General features: G+C 44.6%; 1 protein-coding gene across 5 annotated transcripts in view; it reads left to right on the top strand.

The window, feature by feature from the left end:
* USP48 (ubiquitin specific peptidase 48) overlaps positions 1 to 26,629 on the top strand; it is a 69,616-nt gene that overhangs the window by 5,525 nt on the left and 37,462 nt on the right. For 2 of the 5 annotated variants that reach the window (XM_028155390.2, XM_028155389.2), the window contains exons 2-10: positions 12,002 to 12,122; positions 12,375 to 12,531; positions 15,937 to 16,064; positions 16,397 to 16,521; positions 17,023 to 17,131; positions 20,044 to 20,177; positions 20,847 to 20,929; positions 24,672 to 24,851; positions 26,190 to 26,315. In XM_028155390.2, coding sequence (XP_028011191.1) covers positions 12,002 to 12,122; positions 12,375 to 12,531; positions 15,937 to 16,064; positions 16,397 to 16,521; positions 17,023 to 17,131; positions 20,044 to 20,177; positions 20,847 to 20,929; positions 24,672 to 24,851; positions 26,190 to 26,315 — 1,163 coding nt within the window. Of the gene's footprint in view, positions 1 to 12,001; positions 12,123 to 12,374; positions 12,532 to 15,936; positions 16,065 to 16,396; positions 16,522 to 17,022; positions 17,132 to 20,043; positions 20,178 to 20,846; positions 20,930 to 24,671; positions 24,852 to 26,186; positions 26,316 to 26,629 lie in introns of those variants that run through there. The other 3 variants (XM_028155388.2, XM_008148122.3, XM_028155393.2) reach the window with 2 other exon arrangements.

Below are 26,629 nucleotides of genomic sequence, written 5' to 3'. Positions count from 1 at the left end.
TAAAATCGGTGGGTGAGCATTGTGCATTGTGATCCACCTTATTAACTTGCCCTTCAGAATGAAGGTTCTACCTTACATTCCTCTGTCAATGTGTAAGAATGTCTTGTTTCCTCCTACCGTCACCAGCACGGTATGTTAATCACACTTGTTGATCTGATAGGTGGGAATGGTGTCCTGTTAATTTGCTCTTTTTGGTGACAGTTAAAATTTTGATATGAATTTATTTTTATTTTTGTGTTTTTTTCATATAAAGTCTGGACTTATCTAGTTCTCATTAGAGGAATAGTAGTACATGGCTTATAAAATTAAAACTTTACAGAAATGGAATGCAATCTATAAAGTTACTGTCATGTTTTTACTTTATTTTTTTAAATATGTATTTTTATTGATTTCAGAGAGGAAGAGAGAGGGAGAGATAGAAACATCAAAGATGAGAGAGAATCATTGATTAGCTGCCTCCTGCACGCCCCACACTGGGGATGGAGCCCTCAACCTGGGCATGTGCCCTTGACTGAAATCGAACCTGAGACCCTTCATTCCGCAGGCCGACGCTCTGTCCACTGAGCCAAACCAGCTAGGGCTGTCATGCCATTTTAAAAACACCTTGAAGACTACTAGGCTTCATTCTTAAACTTTTTTTGTAAAGAAATTTGTTTCAATTTATTGATTTTTGAGAGCGAGAGACAAGGATTTATTGTTACACTTAATTTATGCAGTCATTAGTTGATTCTCTTTTTAAAATATTTTTTTTTTTTTTTAATTTCTTTATTGATTAAGGTGTCACATATTTGTCCTCATCCCCGCATTCCCATCCCACCCCTCTCCCCACGCATGCCCCAATCCCCTGTTGAACTTAACCGTTGGATAGGCTTATATGCATGCATACAGGTCCTTTGGTTGAACTCTCCCCCTCCCCCCCACCCTCCCCCTACCCTCCTGTATCCTCCCTCTGAGACCCGATAGTCCGATCGATGCCTCCTTGCTTCTGGTTCTGTTCTTGTTCCTCAGTCTATGTTGTTCATCATTTCCTCTAGATGAACGAGATCAAATGTCACTAGATATATACTAATAAGAACTGAATGTGAGACGAGCAATAATATTTATGCTGACAGGCAAATGAATCAATCTGTAGCGAGCTTCCCCCTGGACCAACAGTTCTTTTGAGACCCAATTTCGATGTCCAGTAGTTCCTTATGTGTACATGTCAGCACTGACCCCTCAGCTCTGGATGGTGGACAAATGGTGGTAATGGAGGTCTGACTCCCTCTGGTTTGGTCTCGGCCGATTCCAGGGGCACGGCGTCACCTGGACTAAGGGGCACGTGGCCTCACCCATACCCAAGGGGCGCGTGGTCTCACCCGGGCCTGGGACCCAGCCTCACCCGGATGGATCCAGGGGCGCACGGCCTCACCCGGACCCAGGATCTGGCTTCACCCGTACCCAAGGACACTTGGCCTCTCCCAGACCCAGGGGCACGTGGCCTCACCCGGGCTTAGTTGCACAAGGCCTCACCTGGATCCAGGGACACATGGTCTCTCCCGGACCCAGGGAGGCTTGGCCTCTCCCAGACCCAGGGCCACTTGGGCTCACCCGGGCCTAGGTGCACGAGGCCTCATATGGATCCAGGGACGCATGGTCTCACCCGGACCCAGGGACGCTTGGCCTCTCCCAGACCCAGGGGCACGTGGCCTCACCCGGGCCTAGGTTCACGAGGCCTCACTCGGATCCAGGGACACATGGTCACACCCAGACCCAGGTACGTTTGGCCACTCCCAGACCCAGGGCCACTTGGGCTCACCCGGGCCTAGGTGCACGAGGCCTCATCCGGATCCAGGGACACATGGTCTCACCCGGACCCAGGGACGCTTGGCCTCTCCCAGACCCAGGGCCTCTTGGGCTCACCCGGGCCTAGGTGCACGAGGCCTCATCCGGATCCAGGGACGCATGGTCTCACCCGGACCCAGGGACGCTTGGCCTCTCCCAGACCCAGGGCCACTTGGGCTCACCCGGGCCTAGGTGCACGAGGCCTCACCCGGATCCTGGGACACATGGTCTCACCCGGACCCAGGGATGCTTGGCCTCTCCCAGACCCAGGGCCACTTGGGCTCACCCGGGCCTAGGTGCACGAGGCCTCACCCGGATCCAGGGACACATGGTCTCACCCGGACCCAGGGACGCTTGGCCGCTCCCAGACCCAGGGCCACTTGGGCTCACCCGGGCCTAGGTGCACGAGGCCTCACCCGGATCCAGGGACACATGGTCTCACCCGGACCCAGGGACGCTTGGCCTCTCCCCGACCCAGGGCCACTTGGGCTCACCCGGGCCTAGGTGCACGAGGCCTCACCCGGATCCAGGGACACATGGTCTCACCCGGACCCAGGGACGCTTGGCCTCTCCCAGACCCAGGGCCACTTGGGCTCACCCGGGCCTAGGTGCACGAGGCCTCACCCGGATCCAGGGACACATGGTCTCACCCGGACCCAGGGACGCTTGGCCTCTCCCAGACCCAGGGCCACTTGGGCTCACCCGGGCCTAGGTGCACGAGGCCTCATCCGGATCCAGGGACACATGGTCTCACCCGGACCCAGGGACGCTTGGCCTCTCCCAGACCCAGGGCCTCTTGGGCTCACCCGGGCCTAGGTGCACGAGGCCTCATCCGGATCCAGGGACGCATGGTCTCACCCGGACCCAGGTACGCTTGGCCTCTCCCAGACCCAGGGCCACTTGGGCTCACCCGGGCCTAGGTGCACGAGGCCTCACCCGGATCCTGGGACACATGGTCTCACCCGGACCCAGGGATGCTTGGCCTCTCCCAGACCCAGGGCCACTTGGGCTCACCCGGGCCTAGGTGCACGAGGCCTCACCCGAATCCAGGGACACATGGTCTCACCCGGACCCAGGGACGCTTGGCCTCTCCCAGACCCAGGGCCACTTGGGCTCACCCGGGCCTAGGTGCACAAGGCCTCACCCGGATCCAGGGACACATGGTCTCACCCGGACCCAGGGAGGCTTGGCCTCTCCCAGACCCAGGGCCACTTGGGCTCACCCGGGCCTAGGTGCACGAGGGCTCACCCGTATCCTGGGACACATGGTCTCACCCGGACCCAGGGATGCTTGGCCTCTCCCAGACCCAGGGCCACTTGGGCTCACCCGGGCCTAGGTGCACTAGGCCTCATCCGGATCCAGGGACGCATGGTCTCACCCGGACCCAGGGACGCTTGGCCTCTCCCAGACCCAGGGCCACTTGGGCTCACCCGGGCCTAGGTGCACGAGGCCTCACCCGGATCCAGGGACACATGGTCTCACCCGGACCCAGGGACGCTTGGCCTCTCCCAGACCCAGGGCCACTTGGGCTCACCCGGGCCTAGGTGCACAAGGCATCACCCGGATCCAGGGACACATGGTCTCACCCGGACCCAGGGACGCTTGGCCTCTCCCAGACCCAGGGCCACTTGGGCTCACCCGGGCCTAGGTGCACGAGGCCTCACCCGGATCCAGGGACGCATGGTCTCACCCGGACCCAGGGACGCTTGGCCTCTCCCAGACCCAGGGGCACGTGGCCTCGCCCGGGCATGGGGTCCAGCGTCATCCGGGTCCAGGGGCACTTGGCCTCACCCGGACCCGGAGTCCGGCCTCACCTGGACCCAGGGGCATGTGGCCTCACCTAGACCCAGGGACGTGAGGCCTCACTTATACCCAGAGGCGTGTGACCACACCCGAGTCCAGAGGCGCGCAACCCCGCCCGCACCCGGGTCTCAGCGGGGCCCCGTCTTCCCGATCCCAATTCCTGCCGGTCAATCCCCCCTCAGCAATTCCCCTGGCCATCCTTCCAGAGCTCCAGTATGGCTGCTGCAGAACTCGTCGGGCGGCGGCTCGGCGAAGTTCCGGTGCACCCGGTGCATGGCGGTGGGCCAGTCTGGCGTCGCTGCGTCGGCCCTTGGGTCTGCATAGGTGGCCGGTCGCCGAGCATGCGCACCTGGCCGCTTCCGGGGCGTTGAGATTCTTGACGGACTCAGAGGTCAGCAAGCGCGGAGTCTCCCACCCCATGTCTCATAGGGGCTCGTCTGTCCGTGCTTGGCTGCCAGTGGAGCCGTCCCCTCAGCCGGAGACCGCCGGGGGAACTGTGCCGAGCACGTTCCAGGCCGCTGTTGTATCGCCTGAGCCATAGTTCTTTTGTGTCGCCTGAGCTGTAGTTCTTAAAGTGTGGTCTTTGGGTCACCGGCATCAGCATCATCCCACATACCCCTCTTTTATTCTAGTTGTAGAGCATCTACTCAGCCAGCCCTATGGTGGTCTTGGATGGTGTCTGCTCTGCTCTCTTGTCGTAGTCTCAAAGTTGTTGTGGAAGGCAACAATCAGGCTTCCGCCCTATGCCTCCATCTTGGTCCTCCTTTGTATAGTTAAGTCTTGATTGTTGTTGGTGTCACTGGGGGGGCTCTCTTTGTCTATAAAGGAAGAGTTGCTGTGCAGGAGACACGTTTATGGGCCGGGTCTTGGTGCAGCAAAGCTTTGGCGCTCACTGAATATTCCCGTTGAATGTGTCCCTTATGCACGTGGTTGAAATCTGGTGTCATCTCCCACAGACCACTAGATGCCCTCGTTTCTGGGTCTCCAATGGGGTGTAGATCAGCTACTGCCTTAGGCACTCAGCAAGGATTACAGCAAAAACTGTAGTTTCTTCCTCCTGTCTGAGTGGCCCTGGAGCAGTCCGACTAGAACAGCAGATCATCTGGTCCGCTGCCAGAGGGCAGGCCACCCACATGCATAAGCCGTTGCTTGGGGCGCAGGTGTGCCTGCAAGACTTGCGGGGCAGGTCTTCAAAACATGCGGGGCGGGTCCCAGGGCGGGGCGGGGTCTCAGGGCGCCAACAGGCCATGGTGCGGCGAGCCTCGATGGCTGTGAGTCTGGTCCTTCTGCCTTCCATGTATCTAAGTCCCCTCGTTCCGCACTCCAGCGCAGCAAACACTGATTGCTGGGCGCACCTCTGCAAGAGTCCCGCCTCTCCCCGCAGGCATCTGGGTCTCCCGGGGTTCGCCAGAAGATGGGTTTCAGGGTGATGGAGAGCTAATCTCCCTTAGGTTTGGAACAAAAGCCCCTTTCCCCCGCCACCAGCCAGACCCACGCACCTCCACACCTCATCCCCTCCGATTTCGCTGGGTGCGAGGCAACAGAACAGCCTTTAACCTCCGCCGCCATCTTTTTCAAACTTCTCAATTTGTACTTCTTAATCCCTTCATTTCAGTCAACTCTACTGAAGTCTAGCGCCGCCGGGAGGTGCACGGAAAGGGCGCCCGTGCCTCCGTCCGGTGCGCGCGTCCTGCGGAACCAGGCGCGCGAGGGCCGCGCGGCTGGGACGGGCGCTGGGCGGCCGCCGAGCTCCAGGCACCGCCATCGCCGCGTTCCGGACGTCGCCGCCGCAGCGTCCCCCCAATTTATACTTCTTAATCCCTTGAATTCAGTCAACTCTACTGAAGTCTAGCGCCGCCGGGAGGTGCACGGAGAGGGCGCCCGGGCCTCCGTCCGGTGTGCGGGGCGCGCGGCCCACGGGACCAGGCGCGCGGGGGGCTGCGCGGCGGGGACGGGTGCTGGGAGGCCGCCGGGCTCCGGGCGCCGCCGCTGCGGCGGCGTCCCGAGCGTCCCGGGCCGGGCGGCCTGCGGGGGCGGCGGAGTTGCGAAAGTGAGTGAGTTTCCCAGGGTTTCGCCCGGAGTGGGGTTCAGTGCAATCGGAGCCGGTGCTCAGCGCACTCCGGAGCCTTTATCTCCTTCCTGCCAGTGAACTCCGGCCAGGTCATCAGCCGCCCCCTCCTCTCCGGTTCCATCCTCCCCGCAGGCGCGTGTGCTCGTGTCTCCGCCCGTTTCTCCATACCTCAGGCTTTTACGGCTTCCCCGACTGTCCCCGTGGCCTTCTCCTTCCCCCCAGCTGTGGGCATTTCAGTCCGCCAGCTCTCCTGTGGTTCTGGACGATGTCCGTTCTGACCTCTAGTTGTATTTTTGAAATTGTTGTGCCCGGCTGCAGGTTAGGTGTTTAACCTATGCCGCCATCTTGGTTTCTCTTTTTAAAATATTTTTTTATTGATTTTCAAAGAAGAAGGGAGAAGGAGAGAGAGTTGGAAGCATCAATGATGAGAGAATCATTAATCGGCTGCCTCCTGTACACTCCTTACTGGGCATGTGCCCTGACCAGGAATCAGCCATGACTTACTGGTTCAGAGGTTGACTCAACCACACCTCCTCACAAGCAACCACTACCCTTATTTTGGATAGAACAGATTTTTCCAATTTTGAACTTTGTATACAATTAAGTATACATTGTAGCTCTTTCTGTGTCTGGCTCGTGCTCAGCATTGTGAGAATCATCCACGTTGTGGGTAGCAGTAGTATGTTCCTTGTTAGAGCTGTACAGGATTCCATTGTTACTCTATGCTCTATTCTTCCGGTGATGGTCCATTTAGAGTTTTTTCAGTATTTGGCTATTATGAATAAAGCTGCAATGAAAATTCTTATATATATCTTTGTGTGCATTTTTAAATATATTTTTATTGATTTCAGAAAGGAAGGGGGGGGGGAGAGAGGAGAGAAACATGATGTGAGAAAGAAACATTGATCAGTTGCCTCCTGTACCCATCCAGCTGGAATAGAACCCAAAACTCCAGGTTGTGCCCTGACCAGGAATTGAACTGGTGACCTTTTGGTGCACAGGATGATGGCTCAACTAACTGAGCTACACCTGCCGGGGCTATCTTATTGATTTGTAGGAGTTTATTTTGATACAAGTGTTTGTTGGATATATTGTACTAAAGATATCTTCTAGTCTTGCTTGCTTTTTAACATACATTTTTAAAAATCAAAATGAAAAAAAAATTGATTTCAGAGGGGAAGAGAGATAGAAACATCAATAATGAGAATTATTGATCGGCTGCCTCCTGCATACCCTATACCCGGGATTGAGCCTACAACCCAGGCATGTGCCCTAACCGGGAATTAAACCATGATCTCCTGGTTCATAGGTTGACGCTCAACTAGAGCCACTCCGGCTGGTGGTTTTTTAACTTTCTTAATGCAGAAGTTCAAATTCCAGTAGACTCCAATTTATCAGTATTTTTCTTTATGACTATTGCTTTTTTTGCATGTATCTCATTTAATAAATTACTTTCCCCAAGACCCTAAAGGTATTGTCCTGTGTTATCTTCTGCAAGCTGATTGGTTTATCTTTCGTGGTTAGATCTAAGGTCCACCTGGGATCAGTTACTTGTCAGTTGGGAAGTATGGGCATGGAAGAATTAATAAGGGTTTCCTGGACTCTATCACCATAGCTCGGTAGAAGAAGGTTGAATGACTGCTAATGGGAAACATCTCTGATGCTAGAGAAAGTAACAGGTCTAAGTGAAAAGAGAGGACGTATATAGAGGGAAAATTAACCAAAAAAATTAACACAAGATCAACCAAACAAGACTCTCTTTTGCAAATCTTTTACACCTTATTTATTTCCCTCCGCTTCTGAGGTTTTGATCTAATCATTAGGAAAAAGTTAGCCTTATATTTGGGACAGTCTTACAAAGGATGGTACCTTTATTAACAATTGGTGAACCTTCATTCACACATCATTATCGCCCATAACCTATAGTTGGGGTTTGTCCTTGGTGTTAATATTCTATGGGTTTGGACGAATGTATAATGACATGTATATACCATTATACTGTCAAACAGGCTAAAAATCCTCTGTGCTCTGCCTATTCTTCCCTCCCCCATCCCTAACCCTTAACCCCTGGAAACCCCTGATCTTTTTATTGTTTTGCTTTTCCAGAATGTAACAGTTTGAATCATACAGTACGTAGCCTTTTCAGATTGGCTTCTTTCACTTAGCAATATATATTTAATGTCTGGCCTGGCCGGCGTGGCTCTAGCAGTTCGATTCTCCATCAGGGCACATGCCCGGGTTAGGGGCTCAATCTCCAGGGTGGGGCATGCAGGGTTACATTAAAAAGTTTCGCCTTTATTCCCTGCCTACAGGAGTTTCCATTTGGTTATATTATTTATTTTTATCAGTTTTCTGTTGATGGCCATTTATAATGCTTCCAGTTTTCACCACTATCAGTAAAGCATTAGTGGATAACCTGAGATATTCACACATACACACATTGACCTAATAACACCATTCATAACAAAAGAAAATCTAAGCTCATGTTGCAGTGAGCTTTGATCTGGAGTGATTACTTAGTCTTTCTTAGTGTTTTGTGACACTGCACCTTAGAAAAGTACATGACACTTATTGTGTAGAACAGTGATGGCGAACCTATGACACTGACACGCGTAGCCATTTCTGATGACACGCGGCCGCTGAGGCGGCCGCATGCCGAGGATGAAACATTTGCTGCTCCTGAGGATGAAACATTTGCGAAATAATGTTTTTTCCTCAAAGTGACACACTACCCGAGTTATGCTCAGTTTTTTGGTGAAGTTTGACACACCAAGCTCAAAAGGTTGCCCATCACTGGTGTAGAAGGTTCTTCAACTTGGGTTTGCTGGTGTTGCTCTTTTATATATATACTAGTGACTTGGTGCATGAAATTCATGCACATTAAAAGGGGATTAATTAGAGGAAATAATTTAATATCGCTATTTGCCCTTTCTCTATAATAGAAGTGTCAGAGATGAAAGATAATTAGTAAAATGTATATGAAAACCTTCCTCCTGTTAGAGTCTGGGGCTCACCACGGGACCCAGAGTCAAGTCCCTGCCCACCCACATGCACCTTAAAATCGCGTGAGACCCAGACCCAGACTTGCTCCCCCCTGCCCGGCAGGGCTTGACAGGATGGAACTGGCCGGGTCTGGATCTATAGATCCAGCCCTGCCGGGCAGGGGGGGCATAGTCTAAGGTCCCCTGGCCCTGCGCCAGGACGGGGGTGTGTGCCTTGAGGTCCTCCATCAAGCCCCGCCAGGTGGGGGACACTGCCTGAGATCCCCTGTCAAGCCCCACCTGGTGGGGGGCACAGCCTGAGGTCCCCTAGCCCAGCACCAGGACGGGAAGCACACCTTGAGGTGCCCCGCTAGGTGGGGGGGCGCGGCCTGAAGTCCCCTGTCAAGCCCCATGGAGGTGGGGGAGGGCGTAGCCTCAGGTCCCTGCTGATTGCTCATTAAGGCTCCTTATGGGAACTTGGCCTCAGCTGTGGGTGCAGCCATCTTTGTGATGGAGTGATGGTCAATTAGCATATTCCCCATTTATTAGATAGGACTAGAGGCCTGGTGCACAAAATTCATGCACAGGTGGGGCACCCAGCAGGGTGATGTGGGGGGGTGCCTGCTGGCACCTGCCTTGAATGGCCTGGGGCCTGTGAGCAGCTTCTGCATTGAGTGTCTGCCCCTGATGGTCAGTGCACATCACAGTGACTGGATGTTCCACTGGTTGTTCTGCCGTTCAGTCAATTTGCATATTAGGCTTCTATTATATAGGACTAGAGGCCTGGTGCACGAAATTCATGCACGGGGAGGGGAAGGGGGTGTCCCTTGGCCTGGCCTGCGTCCTCTGACAGTCCGGGACCCCTTGTGGGATGTCCACCTGCCAGCTTAGGCCCGCTCCCCTGGGGATCAGGCTGAAGTTGGCAGTCAGACATCGCTCTGGCAGCCTGGGAGCCCTTGGAGGATGTCCAGCTGACAGGGAGCGGGCCTAGGACATGTGCTGCCTCGGAGCGGGCAGAGGCTCCTGCCACCACTGTGCTCACTGTCAGCCCAGCTTGTGGCTGAGCGGAGCCCCCCCCCCCCCCCCCCTCGTGGTGCATACTGGTTACCTTAACTTTGATCACTTGGTTAAAGTGATATCTGCCAGGTTTCTACACTGAAAGCTACTATTTTTCCTTTTGTAATTACTAAACAGCTTGTGCTGAGCTACTGTCTGTTACTTCTCAAACTTGCCTATACTAGCATCCTTGATGATTGTTGCCTGATTCTGTAATTAATCTGATGGACGCCAAATGGTGATTTTCTAATTCTGCCCTTCCTTTTACTTTGTAAATTGGCTTTCTTTAGAGATTTCCCATCCATCTCATTATAGATACCTACTTTATTCAGTAGTTTACAATCCTATTGTTACTTATTTTGTTGGATCAAATTGTTCCAGATCTGGCCACTGGAGCCCCTTTAAAACTCATTTTAACATGTCCCCATCATTCTTTGAGTGTATCTTTAACTTTTTTGGGCACAGCAAGATATCCCATGTTTATCTTGTGTCTTCCATTTTCCATGCCCAGTCTTAACAACAGCCATTTCTCCAAGGAGCCCTGGGTTCTTCGAGTGGGGATTATTTTGAAATAAAGATCTGGTTGCTAGGTATGCTAATATAAGTACTGCCCTGTATTTTACCTGACAACCTTATCCTTATTCTGCCTCTCTCTATATAATAAGACCCATGAGTTTAGCCTTATACCTCCCTAGCTTTCCTCTCCAAAATTTGGTTCCCTTTGTCTCCAGTAAATTTACTTTTTGTTGAGTTGTAGAATATATAGAAAATGGTTTCAGAATTGTTCATCCATGTCTCTGTGAAAAGGAAGCCATTGAGAGTTTGTAATTTATTCCTTTTGTCTTTACCCTAAAGACACTACTAAATGAGATTGCTGACGACTCTTCAGGTTGCTAGGGTTAGTACCCCCCATCCTTCAGTGTGGATATGTTACTTAGTTGAAATATGTTTGTGTTGAATTTAGGGTTCCCCCATCCTTATTGATTGTGTGTATGTGTGTGTGTGAGAGAGAGAGAGAGAGAGTGACAGAGACAGAGACAGAGACAGAGACAGACAGACAGACTCACATGGCCCCAGAATTCAACAGTGTATGGAACAGTATATTCAGAAGTGTCACACACCTCTCCTTTTTTTACCCTTATCCTAATAGGTAACCAATTTCATTAGTCTCTGCTTTGTCTTTTTTTTTAAATATATATATTTTATTGATTTTTTACAGAGAGGAAGGGAGAGGGACAGAGAATTAGAAACATCGATGAGAGAGAAACATCGATCAGCTGCCTCCCGCACACCCCCTATTGGGGATGTGCCCACAACCAAGGTACATGCCCTCGACCGGAATCGAACCTGGGACCTTTCATTCCGCAGACCAACGCTCTATCCACTGAGCCAAACCGGTTTTGGCTGTCTTTTTTTTTTTAATGCATTTTTATTGATTTAAGATAGGGAGAGAGAGAACTATCAATGATAAGAGAATCATTGATCAGCTGCCTCCTGCACATTGATCGGCTGCCTCCTACACTGGGGATCAAGCCCACAACTTGGGCATGTGCCCTGACTGGGAATTGAACAGTGACCTCCTGATTCATAGGTCAACGCTCAAGCACTGAGCCACGCTGGCAGGGCTGTCTTTGTGTTTCCTATTGCTTACACACACACACTCACACACACGCGCACACTCACACACACACACACACACTCACACACACACACACACACACACACACACACACTAGCATACTGTAGGTCCTCTTTTGCACTTTGCTTTTTTCACTTACTAATATATCCTAGGAATTACTCCACCTCAGTTCGTAGAGAGGTTCTTCCTGCCTTTGTTTGTTTGTTTGTCGGTTGCATAGTACTCTTCTGTGTGTGTACCATATCCCCTGGTTGGTCATTTGGTTTGTTTGCAGCTGAAAGGAAAAACCTAGTGCTTGTGTTTTTGCACTGAAGGAGTTGTATCTTCAGGGTGAATTCTTAGAGATGAAATGGTTAGCTGTAAATGTAGATTTGTTAAGAGACTACAAAATTCTTCTCTGTAAGAGTCTTACCAGTTTGTATTCTCATTAGTAGTAAATTAATTGTTTTTCACAGACTCACAAACTGAGTGTTGAGTGTGGTGGAATACTTTCTCAGTTATGTTAATCTTATAGATAGATAACAAATAGATTTTTTTAAATGGTATATCATTATAGTTTTAATTTGAGTGTTTCTTATCATGGAACTATAGTATTTAAAATTAATTTCTTTATTTTTTTTTTCATAGACGAAACTGCAAAGGAAACCCAAATTGCTTGGTTGGGATTGGTGAGCATATTTGGTTAGGAGAAATAGATGAAAATAGTTTTCATAACATTGATGATCCCAATTGTGAGAGGAGAAAAAAGGTGAGCCATCATTTTTAAGTGATTTCATATGGTGTCCTATGTTTGTTTGGTGCCTGTGATCAGAAACCATTACTGATTTCTGGTGACTTGTGAAATAGGGCTTTCATCAAAACGATGCCCCACTCTTGGCCAAGAGGCTGAAGGTGGTTCTACCATGTGGGTTGAGGCAGTTTTAACGAAATTATAATCTGAAATTTAAAAAATAATGCCTCCTATAACTTTTTTTTAGTTGTAAATTTTCTATTTTTGTAGAACTCATTTGTGGGCCTCACTAACCTTGGAGCTACTTGTTACGTCAACACATTTCTTCAAGTCTGGTTTCTCAACTTGGAGCTTCGGCAGGCGCTCTACTTATGTCCAAGTACCTGTAGTGACTACATGATGGGAGATGGTATCCAGGAAGAGAAAGGTCAGTGGGGATGGGATGGGTTCCCTTCTGAGTATTGCCAGGAGATCACATCCGAACCAGCCAAATAGAGGAAATTTACTTTCGAGTGTTCCTTCCATGCCAGGCATGGTTGTAGTTCTTTATAAACATTGTCAGGATTCAAAATCATTTTCCTTTTTTTCCCTCTATATTTATCATTTATGTAAAAAGTGGCTAATACTCGCCCAGCCGGTATAGCTCGGTGGTTGAGCATCGACCTATGAACCAGGAGGTCACAGTTTGATTCTAGGTCAGGCAGGGCACATGCCTGAGTCGTGGGCTTGATCTCCAAATCCCCAGCAGGGGATGTGCAGGAAGCTACCAATCGATGATTCCCTCTCATCATTGCTTCTATCTCTCTCTCTCCCTCTCCTTTCCTCTCTCTGAAACCAATAAAAAATAAAATAAAAGGCTAATATTAAGCGAAGAAAATATATTTGATGATTCTTTAAAAGAAAATTTTTTTAACATTTAAAATTTTTATTGATTTTTAGAGAGAGAGAGAGAGAGAGAGAGAGAGAGAAACATTGATTTGTTATTCCACTTATTTATGCATTCATTGATTGGTTCTGATTCTTGTATGTGCCCTGACCCAGGATCAAATTCACAACCTGGATGCATCGGGATGATGCTCTAACCAACTGAGCTACCCGGCCTGGGCTACATTTTATTATTCTTATGTAGTTTACAGTTATACTTCTCTAAGTAATAGGCTATGATTGTAGTCCATTAATTTCTAGTGACTGATAAAAATCAGTCAGTAAAGCAGGCATGGTTACTCTTGCCTAGTTTGTTACCTTGATGTATTTTAATTAATAAATAGTTCAGTATAACGCCAAGTAAGCAAATAATACTAAGAAGCTACTGACAACTCTGATGAGGTCGATATACAGCCCAGCGCAAGGCAGTTGTGCCTTAGGCCCTAGTCAGTAATTCATCTGTAAACCTCTGCTGTATTTTATATGATTGATTTGGGCACAATGCTAATCTTTTTTATTTATTATTATTATTTTTTTATTGATTTCAGAGAAGAAGAAAGAGGGAGAGAGAGGTTGAAACATCAATGATGAGAATCATTGATCGGCTGCCTTCTGCACACCCCCTACTGGGGACTGAGCCGGCAACCCAGGCATGTGCCCTTGACTGGAATTGAACCTGGGACCCTTCAGTCCCCAGGCCGACACTCTATCCATTGGGCCAAACCAGCCAGGGCACAATGCTAATCTCTTTTGCTAGGAGTGGGAAAAGATAGGATTTGTAAACCCCACATCTTGCAGCCCTTCAGACAATGGTGATACTTGGTCTTGTCCTGGTCAATGGTAATCTTTGCTTCACAACACAATGTTTAAAAATTCTTAAGTCTGTTTCCTCAATGCTTTATTTCTATAGTTCTGAATATTTAAATCTAGACCAATAGTGTGTTAAATATTTAAGGTAATAGTGTATGTAAAGGATGAATCATAAAATGGATCATTTAAAAAAATTTAGCATTGTTTTGCTGAAGCATAAATTTACCAATGAGAAGATAGTTAAATAACAAATGAAAACTAAATTTTTATTTTATAAAATGATGTACCACAGCCAGAATTCTTTAGGTATCTTCAAGAAATTTAAATACATTTTCTAAACACATTAATTGTAATATTTCACCAAAGGTCTTCATAAGCGTGTACATTTCTGCTGTTATCTTTTTGAAAAATAAATATATTCTTTTTAAATAAAGAGAGGAAGGGAAAGAGAGAGAGATTGAAACATCAGTGATGAGAGAAAATCATTGATCGGCTGCCTCCTGCACGCCCCCTACTGGGGATTGAGCCCACAACCCAGGCATGTGCCCTTGACTGGAATCAAACACAAGACCCTTCAGTCCGAAAGCTGACTGCTCTATTCACTGAGCAAAACTGGCTAGGGCTCTGCTGCTATCTTAACAGTCACAGTGCTGTGTAGTTGGGAATGGTGGGGTCTGAGTTCTAGGCGCAGCTCAGCCACTCCGTTATTTTACAGATAGGAAAACCAGAGAGTCAGAGTTGTTGAAGATCTTACGGAGTATCTAGCCTGTAAAATAAAAGAGTTGGAATAGATAAGACTTACTTGATAGCTTTTAACAGGCTGCAAAGGTCTTTCACCCCAGGAAGTAAGATTTTTATCTTTATTTTGCAAATGAAATACTGATTTCCTGGAAGTCACAATTGGTAGTAAAGAGATAAACTGTCAGTTTAATCAGAAGACAAACTGCACAATAACTTGAACAGAAAGCAAAGGGGATTATTAACAGGAAATTCAAGTAATGGGGAATTGTTTAGTAAGAATTAAATAGGACTTGAAACAATACAGGAGTAGCAGACTTAGGGAGCAGCCATGAAGCCTGGGGCGGAGATCCAGACCTCTTTGGAGAGAGCATTGCCAAGGCTCACCAGATGCCCTAACATGTGCTGAGATGCCTCAGTGGGGCTCTCTGCCGGAAACTGCCTACTGGAACGTGCTGGGCCTCGTGCTGGGCCTCGAAAGCCTCTGTGAAGTCACCTGAGGTGCCTGGAGGTCATTCACGGGGTGCTCATTAGAGAGGAAGTGTCTCAACAGACACATTCTGCTGTGAAGCTAGCTACCAGAGGAGGTACCGAGGGACGCCCCTGGCCGCTTGTAGGCTGCAGGAACCTGGAGTCTGAGAAGCTGCACCCCCCAGGAGCGTGGTGACAGGCATAACTGAACTCTCCAGTGCCTCCTACTGACAAGACTTAACCTTGCCCTTCCTGGCAAAGGAGAAATATTTGCAGAGCTCATCTCTGTTACCATAGAGCAGGCAAATAAGGGTGGATTTGGAGGTGAGAGGCAATACATTAATAACTGGCACAGAAGATAACACTCAGAGTCTTTTAGGGCCCTTGAGATTCATGCTTCTGATTTGCATACCTTCCCCCAACTCATTAAAATTTGCTATTCAAAAATTCTAGGATTTTTAACAGCAAAATCTTGCTTCAAGTTTGAAACTCTAGGCTTGAGGTTCCTGTCACTTGCTCTGTGTGTGGCAAGTCCACATTAATGAGATCTCATTAAAGTGTTTGGCCATCTTATACGAACGGTGAATGTGGTTTTCATTGCGGGAATCAATGTTTTCAGTGTGATTTGACATTGTAGAAACTAGTCATGACTGTGATTGTTGAAATGTACATATGGCCTCTTGCTTTCATAGGATGTATATAGACAGCTGTGGCTGCCTCATTACTTCCAAAAGACATGTGGTTATGAATTTGTTTCTTTTGAAGTTTTAAAACAATAATAAAATACTATATAGCTTGAATGTAAGGGTGTTTAATTATATCTCATGTGAAGATGAAGTACATTTTAAAGAGTAGCAGTTTTTTAAACATAAACATTTTTTAAAAATAGATTATGAGCCTCAAACAATTTGTGAGCATCTCCAGTACTTGTTTGCCTTGTTGCAAAACAGTAATAGGCGATACATCGATCCATCGGGATTTGTTAAAGCCTTGGGCTTGGACACAGGGCAACAGCAGGTAAGAACCTTGTGTTTATTTTTTCAATATAAACAGGTACCCACGCATTCCTGAGAATGTTTAGAGAAGGAAATGCATTTATAAATTATTTTTTCTATCTTGAATTAGAGCATTTACTTACTGTTCCGTTTATTATACATTTTCCTTGATCCCATTTCTGAAAATTCCTATTTTGGGCACAAGCTGATTCAATATAGATCTAGTCCTTGCTCGAAAATGTCAAGGTCCAAGTACAGATGGTTTTTGGGAATATTTAACTTATTTCTGTTTGTGTCAGAAGTTGAAAAGCAAGATATGATTTTTCTTTTTATTAACCCAAACTGGTGTTGTAGGATGCCCAAGAGTTTTCAAAGCTCTTTATGTCGCTTTTGGAAGAGACTTTGTCTAAACAAAAGAACCCAGACGTGCGGAACATTGTCCAGCAGCAGTTCTGCGGGGAATATGCTTACGTCACTGTGTAAGTGTGTTTCCGCTCTCCGTGATACGTTTTACTCTAGGACAGCCGTTCATACGTTATCTAATTTTTAGTTCAGTTCCAAGTTATAGCTTTAGTGGGTTATCATGGGACCTGAAATATTTATAGCAATACGTTGCCATGGGAACATGTAAACAACTGTCTGGATAGTTACAGTTGAACCCATCCAGGTGTTGGGAACCTTGTCTGGTTGAGCACTTGCCATTTATTTTGTGGCTGTGGTGTGAGCTGAAAGAGTTAAGATTAAAGTCAGCTAGAATACTAAGAGTAAGTGTAGAATAACTTAAAAACTTTCCTAATCATAAAACACATGGCCTCACCGATCCCTTTCTGTTCACTTATTCACTAAGTACATATAGGGTAAATAATTTCTGTGAAAGAGAATTAAGGGAGTAAATGCTTCTAGCCATATTTCTAGGATGTAAAACAATAGAACTTTGTTTTTCCCACCCTGATCTTAATTTTATCACTCTTTCATTACAGTTGCAGTCAGTGCGGCAGAGAGTCTAAGCTTTTATCAAAGTTTTATGAACTGGAGTTAAATATCCAAGGCCACAAACAGTTAACAGATTGTATCTCGGAATTTTTGAAGGTATTCAGTTTTGGTGTATATATTGTTTCTGCTCATTCACGGTTAAATACTATTCTGAATGGTTTTTGATTTAATGGATACAGTCATTTCAACATTGTCTATATATGAAGTGCCTCTGGTTATGTAATGATCTAGAAGAACCTTAGTAAATTAGAAAGTATTGAAGCAGGCTGCATCTTAAAATAATTTTTTGGCTATTTCAGGTTATTTTATGTATATAAAAACTTACTGTATGATCAGGGGTAATAGAGTGTTGAAGAAAATCGAAGCTGTTACTTTGTTTAATTTACATTTTCCTGTAATGAGAGCTAGAATGTGTTGAATGTAAATAGTTTCTACATCACTGTGGTCATTCTTCAGGTCTGCCCCTTGATGTTTCTACTTTCTGTATATTTAGAATTACGTACTGATGTGGAAGTGGTCTCCTTTTGTTCTGGGGGGAAAGCTGCTAGGAGGAAACCTTTGCTGTCAAGTAGGAACAGACGCATAACATAATAGATGAACTTATTATTTTTGTACGTTTCCTACTCCCTTAGCACAACCATTAGATGCTGGAGATACTCATTTATTGAGTCCACTCAGCTAGGTGTGGAGTGGTCGCGGTTGTGGCACTGTTTCAGCTGTCGGGAGAACCATAGTGAGCAAAACAGACAAAACATGTTTGCCTTTAAGCAGCTTCTAGTGTAATGGTGGGGTCAGGGAGGGGCAGTAAAATATAAGTAAAATACAAAGAGTGTCAGCTATGACAAGTGCTGTGGAGAACACTAAAGCAGGGAAGAAAGGTGGAGAATATGGCAGGGGTGAGGGTGAGGTTGGTTACAATTAGAAATAAAGCGATAGAAGGTGATGGTGTGAGCCATGCAAGAATCGGGAGGAGCATATTTGGGATATTTTGTGACGGAAGCGAAACAAACAAGAGGAGAAAGACCGGAGATGAAGTTGTAGAGATAACCAACGACCGTTTCGGATAGGGCCTGGTACACCTTTGTCAGAAGTTTGACTTGTACTTCGAATGAGGTGAGATGCCATTGAAGAGTTGTGAGCGTGGGAGGGATGTAACCTGTTTTTAACAGGGTACCTGGGTGCTGTCTTGAGAAGAGGAGGCTGATGTGGGGCCAGGGCAGACAGAGGCTGATGGTGGCTTGGACCAAGGGTTAGCTGAAGAGATGATGTGTTTGGATTTTAGATACATTTTCAAAGTAGAGCTGATGAAATTTGCAGGTTGGGTATGGAGAGCAAGAGGTATCAAGGATTACGAAGTTTGGCCTGAGCACCTGGAAGAATGTGGTTGCCATAACCCAGATGTGAAGGATTATGGGAGGAGCAGGTTTGGGAGAGGAATCAGGAGTTTGCACTGGGGCATGTTACATTTAAGAGGTATAGTTGAGGGATAAATTGAAGCTAGATAAAGTTCCCGGGGATGCCCTATCCGGTTTGGCTCAGTGGATAGAGTGTCAGCCTGCGGACTGAAGGATCCTGGGTTCGATTCTGGTCAAGGGCACATGCTTGGGTTGTGGGCTTGATCTCCAGAAGGGGGCATGCAGGAGGCACCAATCAATGATTCTCTCATCATTGTTGTTTCAATCTCTCTTCCTCTCTCTGAAATCAATAAAAATATTTAAAAAAAAATCCCCAGGGATGAGAGACAAGGACTAAGGACTGAGCCCTGGGACATTCAAGCATGAAGAAATCAGGGAGATAGGAGCAGTGGGCAAAGGATGCTGAGGAGGGGGAGGACTGGCCAGTGAGTTAAGAGGGAAACAAGTGAATGTGGGATCCTGGAGCCAAGTGAATAAAGTGGTGGTGCCAGTATTATTTATAGTAATCTGTATCAAAAGCTATTATAGAAACAAAAAGGAAAAATGTAAAAAGAAACTTCCGTTAGCAATATGTAACATTGAATTTTCCTGCACTCTTCTTTTAGCTTTCTCTTATGTGGTTCAATAATTTTAACAGTGTGTGCGTGTGCATGCGTGTGTAAAATTTGTGTGTGTGTGTGTGTAAAATTAATTTTGTATTGTGGTGCCCATGTGTAGTTTGTACCTATTCACTATTTTTAAATTAATTATGCTGTATCAAAATGCATATGATAATTTCTTTTTTTTTTTTAAATTAAATCTTTATTGTTGAAAGTATTACATATGACCCCTTCTTCCCCCCATTGACCCCTTCTGTTATGCCCCCACCACCTGCCTGAGGCCTTCACCACCCTACTGTCTGTGTCAAATGGGTTATGCATATATGCATACAAGTTCTTTGATCTATTCCCGCCCCCCTTCTCTGAGGTTCCGAAGTCTGTTCTATGCTTCTAAAACCCACTTCCTTATAATCCTCTAACCTGCGTTAACAGGACAGAGGACCCAAAAACAAATATTTAAAAAGTCGTACATTTTGAAAAGAGGTACATCAATTTTAAAAAGGCGAAAGCAGTGCCTTTTATCTTACATGTCCTTCATTATTTAGAGTAGCTTGATTTTAAACAGTCTGAATGGGAGCTATTAATTAAACTGAAATTATTTGATCACTTTTTAAAAATCTTATCTTTTTTTTTGACTTTTTTTTTTATTTTTTATTGACTTTTTTTTTATTGAGGTATTATATGTGTACATATCTTACCATTGCCCCCCACCCCCACCCCACACCCATACATGCCCTCACCCCCGAGTTTTGCGTCCATTGTTTATGCTTATATGCATGCATACAAGTTCTTCGTTTGGTTTCTTATCTCCCCCACCTCTCCCTAACTTTCCCCCTGTAATTTGAAAGTCTGTTTGATGCTTTACTGACTCTGTATCTATCTTTTTGTTCATCAGTTTGTAATGTTCTTTATTATCCATAAATGAGTGAGATCATGTGGTATTTTTCCTTTCCATCTTCTAGTTTTTAAAATATAATGTCTTATTCCTTATCAGGAAGAAAGACTAGAAGGAGACAATCGATACTTCTGTGAAAATTGTCAAAGTAAACAGAATGCAACAAGGAAGATCCGACTGCTAAGCCTTCCTTGCACTCTGAACTTGCAGCTCATGCGTTTTGTCTTTGACAGGTAAGTATGTGCAAGTGGTAGTGTTTGTAGCTCATTGTGGCATAATGTGCAGATTTTACTGTAGACAGGTGATAAAATGCTTATAATTTGTAATGCTAGCTTTGAGGGTGAAAGTTATAGATGGAGCCTGTTGATTTGAAATCCGTGTATTTCATGATTTTATCACAAAGTTCTTAAAGAAGCTAGACATAAAATTCAGAACTAGAAAAAGTAGAGACTCCTTATTTTTTATTCTCAGTAATTATTTTTAAGATGCAAAGGAAAAGCAAACATTTAGGTGGGAACTGAATTACCTTGACATTCTATATTATTAAGAACTAGAGTAAAATTTTCTACTCATTTTGGTACCCTCAACTCCATGGGAATATATATCTTCTATTTTATCATTAAAACCAGTCATTTCTTCCATAAAAAAGCAGGAGCATCTGGGGTTTCCTTTTGTGATTAAATCCAAACCTCTGAAAAAAAGTGCTGTGTTTGGAATTAGCACTTTAAATTCATACCTTTTAAGTGATTGATTTATTTTGCCCAATTCTAAGACAGTATTACATTTGCTTATCCGGGTCTTTGAAGAAGGAAATCTGTTGAGTTTATTAAGATAGCTGACAGCTTATGCATTGTTTTATGATTATTTTAAATGTAACTATAATTAGCTTTTCTCTTGCTTAGGCAAACTGGACATAAGAAAAAGCTGAACACCTACATTGGCTTCTCAGAGCTTTTGGATATGGAGCCTTATGTGGAACATAAAGGTAACATTTTTACTGAGCAGTGATGGTCCTAGTGCTCAGAGACCATAACTTGTGATCTGCCTGTGATGAGTACAGAATAGTACTACTACGCTTTATTACCTACTCTGGGAACAAAGGCTTTCTGGGTGAGCTGAGATGGTACTTCATTTTCTACGAGTACGTACACAACAGAGATTAGATGGTTCATCAATATCTGCATAATTAAGGGTCTCTATATAATAAAAGCCTAAGTGACCATTATGGCGGAATGACCAGAAGGACTGGTCCCTGTGATGCGCACTGACCACCAGGGGGCAGATGCTCAATGCAGAAGCTGCACCCTGGTGGTCAGTGTGCTCCTACAGGGGGAGTGCTGCTCTGCCAGAAGCCGGGCTTACGGCTGTGCTGGCGAGCCCAACAGTGGTGGCAGGAGCCTCTCCCGCCTCTGCAGCAGCGCTAAGGAGCAGTGAGCCGAGTGATAAGGAGCAGGGAGGTCCTGGACTGCGAGAGGGATGCCCGACTGCTGGCTTAGGCCCCTTCCCTGCGGGTTCCTGGACTGCCAGAGGGCGCAGGCCGGGCTGAGGGGACACACACACACACACACACACACACACACACACACACACGCGCGCGCGCGCGCGCGCGCCCCCCCCCCCGTGCATGAATTTCATGCACCAGGCCTCTAGTAAAATAATAAAAAATGAAAAATATATTTCACTGTTCCTGAACCCACGCTTGCTACCTTTACGTGTCAATATGTATCTGTAATTCCTTATTAAATTAAGTCTCCAAGCTGCCTCCACATTTTTTACTTTTTAAAAAAAACATTTTATCAAAAACATTAGGTGACATAATTCTAATATGTATATTGTAATTCATATCTGTGACCACTGGTGAGAAGAGTTCTAGGATGCTATGAGATAGTTTCAACAAGAAATAGTTTACTACTTTCTCTTTTGATAGCCTTGACCTTACCAAACAGGGTGATTCTTATCAGAGAAAACCAACATCTTGCCCTTACTGGAAGGACTGTTTTACTTCCCTTTTAAGATTGACTGTACTGTTTATGAAATTTTTGATGTCAAAATTATGTAATAAACTCTGTCTCTTTACACGAAAAGCTCATAGCAGAAATAAGCCATAAAACAAAACCTTGAAAAGAAATGATTGGGGAGGTTGGGAAGCCATGTGGTAAATATGTGAGGTTTAAAATGTACGATGCTCTATCAGGACTGTGGCTTAAAAATTGGCTCTTCCCTGCAAGAACGAAACTGCTGACTACAGACTGTGTCACTGTTAAATTTGGCTGAACAAATGACCTTCGCTCTAACCCTGGCCGTGTGGCGCAGTTGGTTGAAGCGTGGTCCTATACACCAAGAAGTCCAGGGTTTGATTCCTGGTTGCAGGTTGGGGCAGACATCCAGGTTGCAGTTTCCATCCAAGGTCACGGTGCATACAGGAGGCAACTGATCCATGTTTCTCTCTCTCCCCCTTGTTCTCTCTCTAAAATTAATAAAAGCATATCCTTGCGTGAGGATTAAAAAAACCAAATTACCGTCTTTTTAAAAAATATATATTTTATTAATTTTTTTACAGAGAGGAAGGGAGAGGGATAGAGAGTTAGAAACATCGATGAGCTGCCTCCTGCACACCCCCTACTGGGTATGTGCCCGCAACCAAGGTACATGCCCTTGACTGGAATTGAACATGGGACCCTTGAGTCTGCAGGCTGACGCTCTATCCACTGAGCCAAACCGGTTAGGGCACCATCTTTCTTAAGTTGAGTATAAAATTTATCAGCAACAATGGTAATGTGATATGATACAATGGTAATAGAGTCATATTGCTAATGCCAATACTTATGTGGTTTATTGTCATCATTAATAATTTAGGAAATACTGCCCTAGCCTATCTGGTTCAGTGAATAGAGTGTTGGCCTGCAGACTGAAAGATCCCAGTTTTGGTTCTGGTCTAGGGCACGTACCTCTGTTGCAGGCTTGATCCCTTGCTGGGTTGGAGCACGTGTAGGAGGCAAACAATCGATGTTTCTCTCTCTGACTCTCCTTCTCCTTTCCATTCTCTCTAAAAAACAAAACAAAAAGCAATGGAAAGATATCCTCATCTGAGGATTAAAAAAAAAAAATTAGCAAATGCTATGAAGAATTCCTGGTGTAAAAAAAACCCCACAGGATTCCTAGTGTAGATGAGTTAATGCATTTAAAAATTATTTTAAATTCTAAATGATTTTCAGTTGGGACGGGTTAGGTGTTTTTTGCTCCGGCTATTAATTTGCATTACTGTGTCCCCTACTGAGTTACTGGAATGCTGTGACTGTCCTTTCCTCTGTATTCTCTGTGCCTAAATCGTGTCCATCATGTGTATTTGTTGAATGAGGGATTGGTTATATCTTGGTGACTCCTTACAGTTTTAAGGAAATTATAGTGGTGAAACGTGCAAAGATTTTTACTACAAAGGTAATAATTATTGTTTGTAATGTCCCTAAAATGCTACCAGCTGAAATATTCAACAGTATGGGAGTTGTCCAGTATAGTGTGGTACTTGTACATAGGCATTATAAATAATTTTTAGAAGAATATTTAATGATATGGAAAGATAATGATAATATTTGTTAGAAAAGTCCTGCAGGTTTAAGTATTAATAGTAGTTTCGTCTGTGAGATTGCTAATGAATTGTTTTCTCGTTTTTAATAATAAAACGTAGAAGTGATCTTTTCCAACACAAGTAATGTCCTCCGTATCATCGACTTAAGTTTAGAATCTTCAGTATATTTTTTTAACTTTAAAATACTTTGTTGTATCTTAAAATATAAATATTCATTCATTTGCTGATATATTGCTGCATGGATAAAGCCTTCTTACATGAACCACTGGCCCAACAGGCTTTATTTTTTTAAATTATTTTTTTATTGATTTCAGAAAGGAAGAGAGAGGTAGAGAGGTATAGAAATATCAGTGATGACGCCCTGACTGGTTTGGCTCAGTGGATAGAGCCTCGGCCTGCGGACTGAGGGGTCCCAGGTTCGATTCCGATCAGGGGCATGTACCTGGTTGCGGGCACATCTCTAGTGCGGGGGTGTGCAGGAGGCAGCAGATCAATGTTTCTCATCGATGTTTCTAACTATCCCTCTCCCTTCCTCTCTGTAAAAAATCAATAAAATATATATTTAAAAAAATCAGTGATGAGAGAATTCAGTGTAGGTTTCGTTTATTTAAAGGAGAATAGGAACTAATGCTTATGAAGAAATCTGAGTGTAGAATCAGTATAGAATTTTAATGTTTTCTCTCTTATTTCCAGTTGTCTTGCCTATACCTATTTTGAAAGACAGGTTTTCTTAATGACTTACTTCCATTTTTTTTCGAAAACATTTTTCTTTTACATAAGCAGTAGATTTTTACTTTAGTAGTCATCTTTCATTAGCTTGCATAATTGATTTTTGTAACAAGTTGGAGAATTTAAACAGAATTTTGTTAAGTATATGACGCAGGCAAATTATCCGGGAAAGGCAAAATATAATACAGAGTAGCTTTGTAACCCTGAGTACCCAGGATGCTTTGTCTATGAAGGGATGGAGAATTAATATAGTGAGCTTATATTATTGTGTAAGTCTTAATTTCTTTTAATCTTAGGTGACATGTTTAGAATTCTATCAGATGCATAAAGAATTGTATTCATTATCATTTAGGCTTAGGGTACAAGAAAAAATATTGTTACCCCAAATTTTTTTCACTTTCTCCTTTCCTAGGTGGGTCCTATGTGTATGAACTCAGTGCAGTTCTCATACACAGAGGAGTGAGTGCTTATTCTGGCCACTACATTGCCCACGTGAAAGATCCACAGTCTGGTGAATGGTATAAGTTTAATGATGAAGACATAGAAAAGATGGAGGGGAAGAAATTACAACTAGGGATTGAGGAAGATCTAGGTAAAACCTTTAAGTTGTGAGTGCCCTTTTAAAATATAAATATTTTTTTGCCGGAAATATTTGTGATAAATTATTATGGTCCAAGATTGTTATGGGCTGTCAAGGATATTTGTATTTCTTAAACATAATCTCTGAACATCTTTTATTAGCAATGCTTGAATTAAAAAAAAAAAAAAGATTTTTTTTCCAGAGGTGGTTTCCATAATGTCATGTTTGAAGGCAAATATTTAAATATTTTCAGTTATCAGGTTAATTGGGAGAGACGATGGTAAGTATTAAACTAAGCATGATGGCTAGTAGATTTAATATGTAGGATTTGTAGTCCTTTTCTCTGGGTCAGGAAATTTATTTTTGGCATTAACTACAGCAAGGGAACTTTGCTCCAAGGACGGTACCTACTCCTTCCTGTTGAGTGTCTTTATCCCACCCATGGAGCGGGGAGCAGCACCTCTGGGGAGGAAGCTTTTTGCCATTTTGTAGTGATGAGTTCTGCCTTAAGAAGTACTTCTTGAAATAGTATCTTAGTATGGAGCTCTCATCAACTTAGTTTTCTTAGGCCAAAATACCCATTTATTCCCTGAAGGAGTGCATGGTTCTTCCAGTAGGAGCCATCTGGCTGAGGTTTTCAATTTGTCATTTTTGGGTGAGATTTGGACGGGATCTAAATAAGGGAAAAGGAATGGGAATAAGCGTGTGTCTCCGTGCCACTGTTCTTTTTTAATGGATCAGAACCACTTTTCCAATGAATCAGGGAGGAGCGTGGCTGGCTTTGCTGGCTTTGCTGGCTTTCAAGGCATGTGGACAATCTTTCTACAGATTTCCATATGCTGACTATTCTTGTGATTTAAATATAGAAAATACTCTTACAAGAATAGTTGTTATTTTTAGACCAGGTAGAACATTTAAAGTTTCTACCGATTATTTTATTCTTTTTGCTCATTAGAGTGTCTTGAGTGTGTGTGTGTGTATTAATTTTATTTCTTTGGGCAATTGAATTAAGTCTGGATTTATTTTTATAATTTAAGACCAATATTAAAACTCAAGAGTAGTAGTACTTTTATTGTTCCAGGTATGTTCTCATGAAAAACAGTACTTACCATTTTTTGAGAATGGAATATGACAGGCAAGGTAGTGGGGGTGAGGGGAGGAAACTTTTTTAAAGATTCAAACATCTATAGAGCCTGCTAAATTTGTGTTGCATTTTAATGTTGTAGATCCATATAAAAGTTTCTTGATCATATATTGTAGGAATTGTTTTTAAGTCCACCCCACCCCCATGAAAGAATAAATAAACTAGGCATTCTAATTTAATCATCTTTGATTTCCCTCCCTCAGCAGAACCTTCCAAGTCCCAGACACGTAAACCGAAGTGTGGCAAAGGAACTCACTGCTCTCGAAATGCATACATGTTGGTTTATAGACTTCAGACTCAAGAAAAGCCCAATACATCTGTTCAGGTACCAGGTAAGCAGCTTCCCACGATTGTGTCAGGCAAATATCTTAGAACACCATGCTGGAAGGTCAGCGACAGGAACAGATTGTTTTTGTTATTAATATAGGTTGATTGCATATTGTAAATATTGGTGAAAGTAGATATAATCATAACAAATTTACTTTAAAGTAGTGAGTTTTTAAAATAAGGGAGCCTTTAACAGAACTATTCCATTGAACCTCCCTAACCTCCCACCAAAAAAAAACAAAACACACAAAAACCCACAAAAGCAATTTTTAAAAATCCAAAAGGTGATCCAGGAATATTTAAGGAGCAGTTTGGGCCT

This window comes from Eptesicus fuscus, chromosome 9, assembly GCF_027574615.1.
Source record: "Eptesicus fuscus isolate TK198812 chromosome 9, DD_ASM_mEF_20220401, whole genome shotgun sequence".
Lineage (NCBI taxonomy): Eukaryota > Metazoa > Chordata > Mammalia > Chiroptera > Vespertilionidae > Eptesicus > Eptesicus fuscus.
Note: the sequence above shows the minus strand (reverse complement) of the source record. Positions and strands in the feature narration are given on the sequence as shown.